The 12,597-nt window shown below is 40.1% G+C and overlaps 1 protein-coding gene across 12 annotated transcripts in view; it reads right to left on the reverse strand.

Annotated features, from left to right (window-relative positions):
* Positions 1–12,597, reverse strand: part of NSD1 (nuclear receptor binding SET domain protein 1) — a 141,041-nt gene that overhangs the window by 24,291 nt on the left and 104,153 nt on the right. For all 12 annotated transcript variants that reach the window (XM_074313410.1, XM_074313415.1, XM_074313409.1 and 9 more), the window contains 3 exons: positions 10,304–10,427; positions 4,988–5,188; positions 2,947–3,126 (listed from right to left, as the gene is read on the reverse strand). In XM_074313410.1, the coding sequence (XP_074169511.1) occupies positions 2,947–3,126; positions 4,988–5,188; positions 10,304–10,427 (505 nt within the window). The remainder of the gene's footprint in view (positions 1–2,946; positions 3,127–4,987; positions 5,189–10,303; positions 10,428–12,597) is intronic.

Raw genomic sequence — 12,597 nt, forward strand, 5'->3', positions numbered from 1 at the left:
AGTGTTTCACACTTTTACAAATATTTTTAAATTTATTGCAATATGCTGTTTGGATGATGTCCATGAAAAAAACCTGATGTCACATGTAGTTGGAAAATGAAGTATTTTAATAATTTGCTTAGTAACTGTACATATTCCTTCTTTGATACTATTCACTAAAACTCCACATGGTGGACTTCATTTGCAATGTCAAATCTGAAACCATATCAATAAACTTTTAGTAGTATTACATTAAAATTCATTGATCTGTCTTGCAGTTTGAATGGTTCTTTTATATATGCATGCTTTTTTAACATCATGCATTGGTCATATGAAAAATGTTGGTTTGCTGAGTCTGGTAGATCTTCCCAATGTTGATTTATTTCATTGTGTACTTTGAAAATGTCATTTTTGTTAATGTCACTATGATTTCATCAGTAATACCAGGAAGCCATTAAGCTCAGGATGGTAGATAATATTTTCCAAAATTCTAATTTTCACTCATATTTTATCACTGGCAACAATTTCTGTCAGTTGTTTTCCTTCAATCGATAGGCTCATTTTCATGAAAATGTCTGACAAATATCCAAGTATAAAGAGCCATAGTTTGTCAGTACATTCTTACAACTAAAAATGGTTTGCCATGAACAAGGAAGCTAGTTCAGATTGGCAACTTAATCGCATGACTGTTTTTGCCATCACAGAACCACTTTACATGTACTTCCCGGCCGGGTGGCTCAGGTCGTTGGAGTGCCGTGCTCCTAATGCCAAGGTCGCCAGTTCGATTCCCACATGGGCCAGTGAGCTGTGCCCTCTACAGCTAAGATTGTGAACAACAGCTCTCCCTGGAGCTGGGCGGCCATGAGCAGCCGGAGGTTGGCGTGAGCTGCCGCGGGCTGCTGGGTGCTGCCATGAATGGGGTGATGGCCAGTGTGTGTCCAGCAGCCAGTGTGAGCAGCCGGCAGCTGGCGAGAGCTGCCCTGAGTGGCCCACCTACGACCGGCGACCGACTGCCTCAGCCGGGGGAGCACAAGGCTCATAACACCAGCATGGGCCAGGGGAGCTGTGTCCTACACAACTAGACTGAGAAACCACGGCTTGAACTCTAGTGGGGGAGTGGGGGGTTGGGGGGGGTGGAAGAAGGAAAGGGGAAAAAGATAAAACTATCAATTTTTTCCCTTCCACTTTATAATACCTTTTAGGAACTAAAATCCCTTATAGTAAGGAAATTCATAAATTTTTTCTCTTTCCTTTTGTTTCTTCAGTTTAAATCATGCAAAATTAATTTTTAAAAAATTATACCATGATACCATCTTCTAGAATTGTTTCTATCCAGTTATCTACACCTTCCATCTGTTTATATGCACAGATGTCTGGAGTAATATCACTTAATATTAAACGATGTTTTTTTTCTGATGGTGGGACTTTGGATAATTTGGGGTTCATTTGTTCTCTTGCCTCCAGTTGTTGTTTTTTCTTCTTTTTCCAGCTTTATTGAGATATAGTTTACATATAACACTATCTAAGTTTAAAGTGTACAACATAATGACCTGATATGTATATACTGTGAAATGATTATGCAATAAGATTAGGTAACATATCCAACATATCACACAGTTACAATTTTTTTTAAACGATCCGCTGTGGGGACAGAGCCAGGAGAGCAGTTTCCAGGCTCTCGGCCTCATGTGGAAAGGTGCTGGCTCGGTTATTAGATGGCCATCAGCTGTTACTGGTTAGCCACTAGCCACTAATATAACTGCTGTGGCTACGCTAGGGGTTGGTTGGTTGGTAGAGAAGCGGACTGTGGCTAACAAGTGGATTGCGGATTGTGTTGATCCTACTTCTGTGTCTCGCCCGGCCGCCAGCAAGACGGGGGTGCAGGAAAACCCCTCGTTGGGGTACTGGCAGATGTTTGCTTTTGTGTTTCGACCAGCTGCTGTCAAGAATATAGTGGTATGAACTCCCCTATCGATGGCTCTGTTGTTGTTCCTTTTTGGCCTCACCATATCCTGCATTCTTTTTTTTTTTTTTGGAAGGGGAACAGGACTTTATTGGAGAACAGTGTTTACTTCCAGGCCTTTTTTCCAAGTCAAGTTGTTGTCCTTTCAATCTTAGCTGTGGAGGGTGCTGCTCAGCCCCAAGTTGCCGTTCCCTCAGTCCTAGTTGTGGAGGGCGCAGCTCAGCTCCAGGTCCAGTTGCCATTTCTAGTTGCAGGGGGCGCAGCCCACCATCCCTTGCAGGACTCGAGGAATCGAACTGGCAACCTTGTGGTTGAGAGCCCACACTCCAACCAACTGAGCCATCTAGGAGGCAGCTCAGCTCAAGGTGCCGTGTTCAATCTTAGTTGCAGGGGGTGGAGCCCACCATCCCCTGCGGGACTCGAGGAGCCGAACCGGCAACCCTGTGGTTGAGAGCCTACTGGCCCATGTGGGAATGGAACCAGCAGCCTTCGGAATTAGGAGCACAGAGTTCCAACCGCCTGAGCCACCGGGCCTGCCCCTATCCTGCATTCTTGCGTGGGGCACGGGAGCTGAGTCCCTGCATGACATCCACTCTCTTAGCAATTTTCAAATATACAATACAGTATTGTTAACTATAGTCACCATGCTGTACATTACATCCGCCAAACTTAATTCATCTTGTAACTAGAAGTTTGTACCGTTTGACCACATTCCCCCGTTTTCCAAGAGTGATTCTGTTTCCTTTCTCGTGTATTTTTCTTTATTAATTCAATTGTTTAATATTTTAATAAAAATCCAGTCATTATTCAAAATAAAAATAAAAATAAAACCTCTCCCTAATGGAGAACAAAACCAAGTTTGAAAGTTCTGCTATGTTATTAACTCAGGATACCACCTCCCAATAGTTCTTATAGTGGCAATGTGAAGAAAACTTTCCAGTGCAATTAAAATATTGTATTAATCTCTTTTTAGACTTTTCATACATCATGAAGTCCTGTCTTACCTTCAGAGCACACGAAACACCAGCTCACATTAACGTGCTCATGATTCCGGCAGCCCCGCCTAGGTGCAAAGTGGTTGGGGCAGATGATGCTATTAGACGCTAGGATCTTTGAACCAGCAGCCAGGCAAAAGTCATTGGCATGGTATGCCACAGGGCAGCGGACACAGCGCATCAAACGACCTAGAAATATGAGAAGTAGGAAAACCAGGGAGGAGCAAAAGAAAAATAAGAGATTAAATACAAAAAAATGTGAGCTATTCAAGTGTATTTGCTAGAACTGAGAAAATGTCCCAAATAGAAGTAAGTACTACTACGGCAATGGGTCTTGAACATCCAGTTCATTATGAAAAGCTCAGGTGGCAGGTATGTGTAAGTCGCCACAAGAGTCAGAACCCACACTGTTTTAAGTGAGTCTGCATCATCAAGGAAAGCCCACTCAAACCCCTGCCTACTCCTAGGAAACCTGGAATCACCTGCAAACTAAATGGGGGTGGGTTGGGCTGGGGTGTGGGGATGTGCACCATGAGAATAAAAGGCCCGCTGGGAAAAACACTAACGCTTGCTTTTGTTGCCTGGTACTCTGATTCTTAAAGCTTTTCAGGTAAATGAACCCCCTACTTCTCCCAGATGAAATATATCCTCTAACATACTTCACCAACTACAAACCATTACAAAACAACCTAAAGGCAATCTACAATAACTACTGAAAGGGGAAAGTAGCTGATGATTAAACTGCAATTTTGATCAAGCAAGTTAATTTACTGTATTTAGGATTGATGAGATCTACAGGGCCTGGAAATCAACTTACAATAGGTACTGCCAGTCTGATTAAAAGAAAAGTCAACACTACTAAATTTTCCTGCTCAATCCCCCGTGGGTGAAGGGGGTTTCATTGGGCACATAACCATTTAACAGTAGAGAATATTTGGTGTTTAGGAAAATAAGTAAGAAACCTACTATTACTGAAGAGAAAGAAATGATTGTTTTCTCAACAGGTAACAAATTAAAAAACTTGAGTTTACCTACATACACATAATTTTGGAAACCTCAGTTCTCAACCTAACTATGAAGGAGAAAAAAGCTTTCAGGATAGGAGTTTCTATTAAAAAAAAAAATCAACACAAAACAAAAACCTCAGTTCTGACCTACGAGGTGTGATAAAAAAATACAGTGAATGTTTAAATATAAAAAAGTTTATTACAGTAAAAGACACATTGCCCCTCAAAATACTCCCCCTTGCTTCGAACACACTTATCCTATCGTTCTTGCCACTTTCTGAAGCAGTTCTGGAAGTTTTCTTTCGTGAGTGTCTTTAGTTGGTGGCTGCCTTCATGTCCTAAATCATTCTGATTTGGGGGAAGAGCCAGAAGTCACACGATGCCAGAGCCAGTGAATAAGGACATACCGTAATGTTTTTATTTGACAGAAATTGCCATATACCAGAAGTGATGGGTGACACGGAGCGTTGTCATGATGGAGGATGACTTACGGCACACTTTAAAACACACCTTCTCTCAACTGTAGCTCACACTTGACTGACTTCACCGAACAAACTGAAACTTGTCACAGTTACTAAGGTTCGATACGCCACTTCCCATATTGAAGATCCCCGCCTTTCCACTGGATGGCACTCGGCAGCAGCATTCACTGTATTTTCTGATCACACCTCATACATGCATGTCTGAAGGATATTGCATCTGACAACCACAGATATAAAGGGCCCAAAGGAGAAGAACACACTTGGGTCTAATGGAGTAAGGGGGGGGGGGGGGAACGACGACATACAGCATAATACTTTTTCAAAAGAAACAATATAAAAATCCAAATATTTAAAACTACCACATTACATTATGGCTCGATAGAATACAACGTGGTGACTGCTTAACTAGTCCATTACTCTCTTCTCTCTCACATAAAATGCTGGTACTCTGACAAAAGCTAGAGAGGTTACAAAGAGACATAACAGACTGCCCCTGGAAATATCCACTGCCAATGAAACCAACATTATATAATTAGATTGGTCCACATGAAAAACCCATACCTTTAGATGCAGAAACACTGGCTGGATTAGCAGCATGGCAGGTTATACAGATGTGGAGGGAGCACCGGAAGCCCTTGTTCTGCATGACAGTGGGTGGGTACTTCTGGACACATTCTTCATGGTAAAACTTTCCGCACAAGGGCAGAAGGCACCTTTTAACATCTTGCCCACTCTGTTTACATACAAAACAAGTATGGATTCCTGGGAAAGAGAAGGTAACAAATTAATAACAATTCAATAATTCATCCAATGCTAAACCACTAGATGAAAAGTTAGTGAGTACACAATTATACATCAAATTCCAACATGGGTTTTTGTGTGGGGGTGTGCGTTCCCACACCACCAAGCAATTCTTCAACACCAGCTATCTATCCTACAATTCAACTCAGACACTATCTACCTGGGGATAACATCCAAGGGCTCAGACCTGTAAGACTGCCTTCCTTGCCCTTCACACACCAGCTGCAGTCCAGGTTGTCACCTGTACTTCTGAACAACTGGCAATAAATCAGAGGTTCCCACAATCACCTTCTTGGGTTCGATTAATTTGTTAGAGCAGCTCACAGACTTCAGAGACTCATGTAACTTACTAGATGACCAGTTTATTATAAAAGGATGTAACTCAGGAACAGCTAAAATACCATGCATAAGGCAGGGTATGGGGAAAGGGCTCAGAGGTTCCTTGTACTCTCCAAGGACACCACTCTCCCATAATCTCCACTGTGTTCACCAACTCAGAAGCTGTCTGACCCCAGCCTTCTGAGTTTTAATGGTTTCTTCATTACATAGGCATGATTGGGTGATTGGGGACTGATTTAACCTCCAGCTCCTCTCTCCTCCCAAGGTCAGGGGGGTGGAACTGAAAGTTCCAACCTTCGTCATATGATTGCTTCTACAAGCAAACAGTCCCTATCCTTACTTAGATGGGTCCAAAAGTCACCTCGTTAAATACCAAAAGATATAGACAAAGGACATGTGCTAAAAACTTGACGAAAACTAAATATGTATTTATTATACATCACAGTATTACAGTAAAAAACTTTATAATGCACTGATCAGGCTGATGACATGAACTCACTGAACAATTTTAGTATCACTACTAAGCAGGAAACTAACAATACATGGTTCCTGACATGATGTAATAGGAAGTACACATCACCTTGCCAGAAGAAAACTGACGTGAAACTAACCCAGCCTCTAGATCTAATTACAAGTTTCCAGCAAATATGGAGGATAGAGAAGAAAGTTAGAGGGACACCTGAAAGATGCAAACAACCAAATTTAGATTGGGAAAAATTTAGCAGGAAAAATGATCACTGTCTCAAGACATAAATGACATTAAAATATAGGGCGAATGGGATAGTATAGGGAGAAGGGGATAGTACTGTTGTTGATTAGGAGAAACTTAAGAGAAATATCAAAAAAATCCAACACAGGGATCTTATTTGGATCTTGATTCAAAACACTGTAAAAAGACATCTTCAAGACAAGTGGGAAAATCTGAAAATGGGGCTGCATAGTAAGTAGGTTACTATGTAATTTTGCTACACATCAGATATATTTTTTTAAAGTTGTCAGAAAGACCTTTTGAAATAAATAGGTAAAAATGACTCAGAAATAAAGTTGGTAACTACTGAAGCTAAGTGATGAAAACATAGAGATTCTTTATACACTGCTCTCTCTACTTTGGTATATGTCAAAGGATTTCTGTGATAAAAAGTTTAAGGGGGGAAAAACGCATTTTACCTCTCTCTGAGAAGCAATACAATGTAAAGGAAAGAACCCAGGCTTGAGATCTGAACATGAATCCTGCCTCTGGTACTTGCTGGAAATAGCTCATTAAAATAACTCACCTCATCTACAAATAGTGAGATAACCCAGCTAATAATGATTTTAGGAAAAAATTTAAACATGTATTTGGATAGAAGCAAACTCTTGCCTGATGCTGAATAACTGACAGCCAACATTAACGAATGAAGGTGGGCCGCCCTACTGTAGGAAAACAGGGTGAGCCACAGCAGTAAGAAATGACTTCCTTATTCTTACTATATTCATCTTTACTAAAACTAGGGTAAAATTTCCTACCCTCAAAAATAATAACCTCTTTTTACCTCACATCATATACAAAAATTAATTGAAAATATAGATCATAGGCCTAAATGTGAAAACTAAAACAATAAAATGTTCAGAAGAAAATCTTTATGACCAGTGTTAAGCAAGATGTCTTAGCTATGACACCAAAGCAAAGTCCGTAAAAAGAACAACTTGATAAACTGGACATTATCAAAATTAAATACTTCTGCTCCTCAAAACACTATTAAGAAAATAAAACAAGCCACAGGTTGGGAGAATAATTTTAAAAAGCATATATCTGATTAGGAACTTGCACCCAGAACATACATAAAGAACTCTTAAAACTCAACAAGTAAGAAAATAAACAACTTAATTTAAAAAAAAGATTTGAACAGACACTACAGCAAAGAGGATAGCAAATAAGCCCAAAAGATGTGCAATAGCATTTGTCATTAAGGAAACGCACATTAAAACCACAATGAGATACCACTACACGTCTATCAGAATGGCTAAAATTAAAAAAGGCTGACAGTACCAAGTGTTGATAAAGATGTGGAAGAACAGAACTCTCCTACATTGCTGATGGGAATGTAAAATGGTGCATGCACTTTGGAAAATAATTTGGATGTTTCTTTACAAGTTAAACATATACCGACCATATGATGCAGCTATTCTACAATTGGGTATTTGCACAAGAGAAAAGACAATGTGTCTATACAAAGAATTGAAAGTTCATAGCAGCTTTATTTATAATAGCCTGATCTAAGAACAACCCAAATGTACATCAATAGATGAACAGATAAACTGTGGTACATCCATACAATGGAATACTACTTAACAATAAAAAGGAATGAACTCTTGATCCCTGAAACAATGTTGTTGAATCTCAAAATAACTATGCTGAGTGATGGTTTCATAGGTGTATATACACAAAGACACATCAAAACTTATCAAACTACACTTTGTGCAGTTTACAATTACACCTCAATAAAACTCTTTTAAGAAAGAGAATAAACCACTGATATACACATCAACGTAGATGAGTCTCAAGAAAACATGTTGAGCCAGACACAAAAAAACTACACATACTCTGATTCCACTTATATGAAATGCTAAAAAAAGAATAAATTTAATGTGAAAGCGTATCATCGTTTGCCTGAAATTGGGGAAGGGGTTGGGTGGGGTGAGTGAGATCGACTGGCAACTTTCTGGAGTGATTAAAATATTCTAATTGTCCTTGTGGTTGTGGTTATATGGATGTATGAACAGTATCAAAACCTATCAAAACATACATTAAAATACGTACATTTTATATTAGGAAACTTATACTTCAATAAAGTCTTTTTAAAAACAGTTTGGTGAGTCCGGGCAAGACGGCAGAGTAGGTAAACATTGTGCTTGCCTCTTCCTATGACCACATTAAAATTACAACTAAATTATAGAACAATCAACCTGGAGAACCATCTGACGACTAGCTGAACAGAAGTCCTATGGCTAAGGATGAAAAGAAGAAGCCACGTTAGGACTGTCAAAAGTCACTTCACACTTCTCCCTATATCCTGGATTTTAAAAAAAAAATTATTGGGCTGGATAGCAGTATTTCCCATAATGTTCAACAGCCCTCTGTGCAGAAGGCAAAATAACCCCACGACTATCTTGGCTTCCAGCTTTTGCTCCCATATTGCTAACAGTGGCAGCAGAAAGATGAAATAACTCAATCTTACAAGACCATCTATTTACAGACAAAAGTTAATTCTGTCTCATTTCCCACAGAAGCTGCTCTAAACCTATACTCTTCCTTTCAAGTTAGAAAGACCTTTCCCCATCATTCTCACCAAGCTAAGAAAAAACTTATTCAGCTTCCTTCTTCTGTGTCACAAGTCCATGGTGCATTCCCATTTTACCTTTTCATCTCCTCAACATTATCCTCTCCTGTCTGTGACTTTACTCCATCAATTATTCCCTCTCCTGCGAAAGAAAGTTATTTCCCTACACAGTTCCTAGGCTTCATTCTCCTTAAGATGTTCTTCCTTTTGACTCTATAATATTCTCCCTTCAGCTACTGCCCTCTTTTCTGTTGAAATCAGGCTTCTGTAAGAAACAGTGTATATTCAGTTACCCATTAACCCTCAACCTGGTTTAGCATGGCACCCTCTGCCAAAAGAAAAAGAAAAATATATATGTATGTGCATATATATATGTGTGTACACACACACACACATCTCACACACACACATTTTTTAAATTGCCAAAAACAACAGCCTCTACTCATTCCAGAACCATTTTGGTCTGTCTCTTTGTCATATCTGTCTTTGCTCATGACAATGGTTTCACAGACATTGTTCACTAGCCCCTCATCTGTAGCCCCTTTTAACTGGGTATCCCCAGGTACTGGCATTGGCCCTCTTCTCACTCTACAGATGTTTTCTCTTTGGGCAGCATCATCCACACCTACGGTTTTAATGACTTCTGAGCAGAAGATCTATACCTTCAGCCTTCATTTGTTCACTATTTAAATGCTATAACATCCACATATAATGCTGAATAAAGTACCACCTCCTTAGCAGTTTGTGAAGTGCTTTACAAGCTCATTTCGTCTGAATAGTCCTAGTTTCTGACCCAATCTCTGTGTTATAACTCTGAGAATATCACTTTCATTTTTTGGTAAACAGTTTTACTGACATCTGATATACACACGAAAAGGTATACATCCTAAATGTATGATTCACGAATAATCATGAAGTGAACACACTTACCTAATCACGACTCATATCAAGAAATATAAACCCTCACTCATAACCCAGAAGCCTCCCTTGTCACTAACCAGTGCCTCTTCTCTAAAGTACCTTAAACTGTAAATACACTGATCTATGCTTCCTACTCCCCAGTAGCCTATGCTTTTATTACAGGATGTTCTGTCCTTCCCATCTCCACACCAATTTTTATTTCTCTCTTAAAGCCAAACTCAGCTATCTACCCCTGTGGCATTGGCTCATCTTTCTTCACATACCACATTAGATGTGTCTCCACTATAACACTTTGTATTACATTATGCTGCACTGGACATTCATTGTTTACGTGGTGTACTTTTCTGAGGGCAAAGACCACACAGCACCTATCTCTGTCTGTAGCAACTAGCCCAGTATTGCGACAAAACAGTGCCTCCTATAAATGTTTCTTTCCCCCAAAGAATTTAACACGCAAACGTTCTTTGGGAGAAGATTCTTCTATATCTCACTTTACCTGTGCGACATTCATTGCAGATAAATTTTCCTCTGGGCATCTCAGTTAATCCAAGGCACTCCAGGTGGAAAGCCCCACAGCACTGAGCCTCACATAACAGCAGCTCACCCAGTTTCTCACAGTTCTGTTAAGAAAATAAAATAAGGTTTGTAAAAATCCCCAGAAGGCCCTCATGAAGGCACAGATTAACGAGCAGGTTTGCTAGATACAAGAAATCCACCGGTCATTCAGCCCGTATTTAATGATTAGGTCCTAATGCCAGGCACCACGACGTCACTGGCTCTCAGGGTTCTTATATTCTCAGGATACAAAATACAAGTAAAAACTTAAACAAACAATGATAAGCATTACGCAGAGAATTCAAATAGATACTTTGGATCGGGTTTTTAGGAATGGCCTCTCAGACTGGCTCTGAATGACAAGTCAGCCATGTAACATGAAGGAAGGACCAGGAAGGCAGCAAGTACAGAAAGTTGACTTCACAGGCAGAAAAATCCACGGCATGTCTGAGAATCACAAGGAAAACCAGTGTCACTGGACTCAAGTGAACAATGGTTAGAAGTAGAAGATGTGGTACAAAAAAGGCAAAAGGTCTCATTATGGGTATTCATTTGAAGATAGATCCCTCTGAATGCTACATGGAAAATGAGTTTAAGAGTAGAAAGGTGAGAACAGAAGCAAAGAAGACTATTGCAGCGGTTCAAGCAAGAGATACTGGCTAGCTGGCCTTGGGTCATAACTGTTCTTAAAGGGCTCCAATCAAGGTTTGAACAACCCTTGAGATATGAACCATCTCAGATCATCTTTCTGAGATGATCTCATCTAATACAGGGTGTCACTAAAAGGGCCTTAGGAATAAGGGTCTACATCTGTTGCTTTGAAAACAGTGTGAGACTTAATGAAAATTCTGCAAATCCCCAACATTTGTTAGTTTTCACCCCTCTAATATCCTAACTTGTTTCCCCATAGGGATTAGCAGAAAAATGCTAAAAATGAAGGGAAAAACACAAGTCTTTTTCTGTAAGACAAGGAAGAGGAAAGGTGGCTAGGCAGATCTAGTATCTTCAGGAACCCAAACAAACAGAACAGGTCTTGGCCACTTAACATCAAAGTTTAAATAAACAAATGAATAGAATTTTGGACAAAAAAGGCCAGAGGCAGCCAGAGATTAAAACGGGGACCCCAAGACCTTAATCAACCTGTAGTTTGAGCTAGTCTAACATGTTTGGCTCTCCCATTATCCACTAGTCATACATAAAAATTGACAAATGTCAGAAGTATTGTATATTTTGTTTTGTATATTGAGAGTGCCAGTGACATTAGCTTTAATGTACAATAAAAATCATCTTCATCACTGAAACAGAAAATCTTCAATTACAGTATATACTGAAGAATATATTTTTCAAATTAACCAAATGTATAGACTAACCCTTTAATTGAGATGACCATCTTCAAACTGGGATACTTGAGAGTGAAAAGGGGCACTATTCATACATTGTACAAGGACAACAAATTTCAATAAGGGCTGATCTATACAAGCCAATACCACTAACTGAATCCACACTTTTAATCATTTTTTGCGGATAATCTTTGGTGCATAACAGTCCTTTTTTTTTCTTTTTTAACTTTTATTTATGGTTTTTAAACGTGCTTTTCCAGGACCCATCAGCTCCAAGTCAAGTTTCAATCTAGTTGTGAAGGGCGCAGCTCACAGTGGCCCATGTGGGGATTGAGCCAACAACCTTGCTGTTAAGAGCACCATGTTCTAACCAACTGAGCTCACCGGCTGCCCCAACAGTCCTTTGATACACACACACACAATGTGTACATAATAGTGAAAATGAACAAAGAAACTGAATTGAAATTATATTGGCCATAACAACACATTCTGGATTTGGGTTAAATTTATTTTTAGTGGGCCGGCCCAGTGGCTTAGGTGGTTGGAGCGCCGTGCTCCTAAAGCTAAGGTTGCTGGTTCGATTCCCATATGGGCCAGTGAGCTGCACCCTCCATAGCTAAGATTATGAACAACAGCTCTCCCTGGAGCTGGGCTGCCATGAGCAGTCAGAGGTCAGCGTGAGCTGCCGTCGGCTGCTGAATGTTGCTGTGTGTTGCCATGGGCTACCATATGCTGCCAGTGTGAGTGGCCGACCAATGACTGGCGACCGGCAACTGACTGCCTCAACGGGGAGGGGGGGCGGCAAGGCTCATAATACCAACGTGGGCTGTACAACTACACTGAGAAACAATGGCTTGAACTGGAGTGGAGGGAGCGGGGGGAAATTTATTTTCAG

Source organism: Rhinolophus sinicus, linkage group LG10, assembly GCF_036562045.2.
Source record: "Rhinolophus sinicus isolate RSC01 linkage group LG10, ASM3656204v1, whole genome shotgun sequence".
NCBI lineage: Eukaryota > Metazoa > Chordata > Mammalia > Chiroptera > Rhinolophidae > Rhinolophus > Rhinolophus sinicus.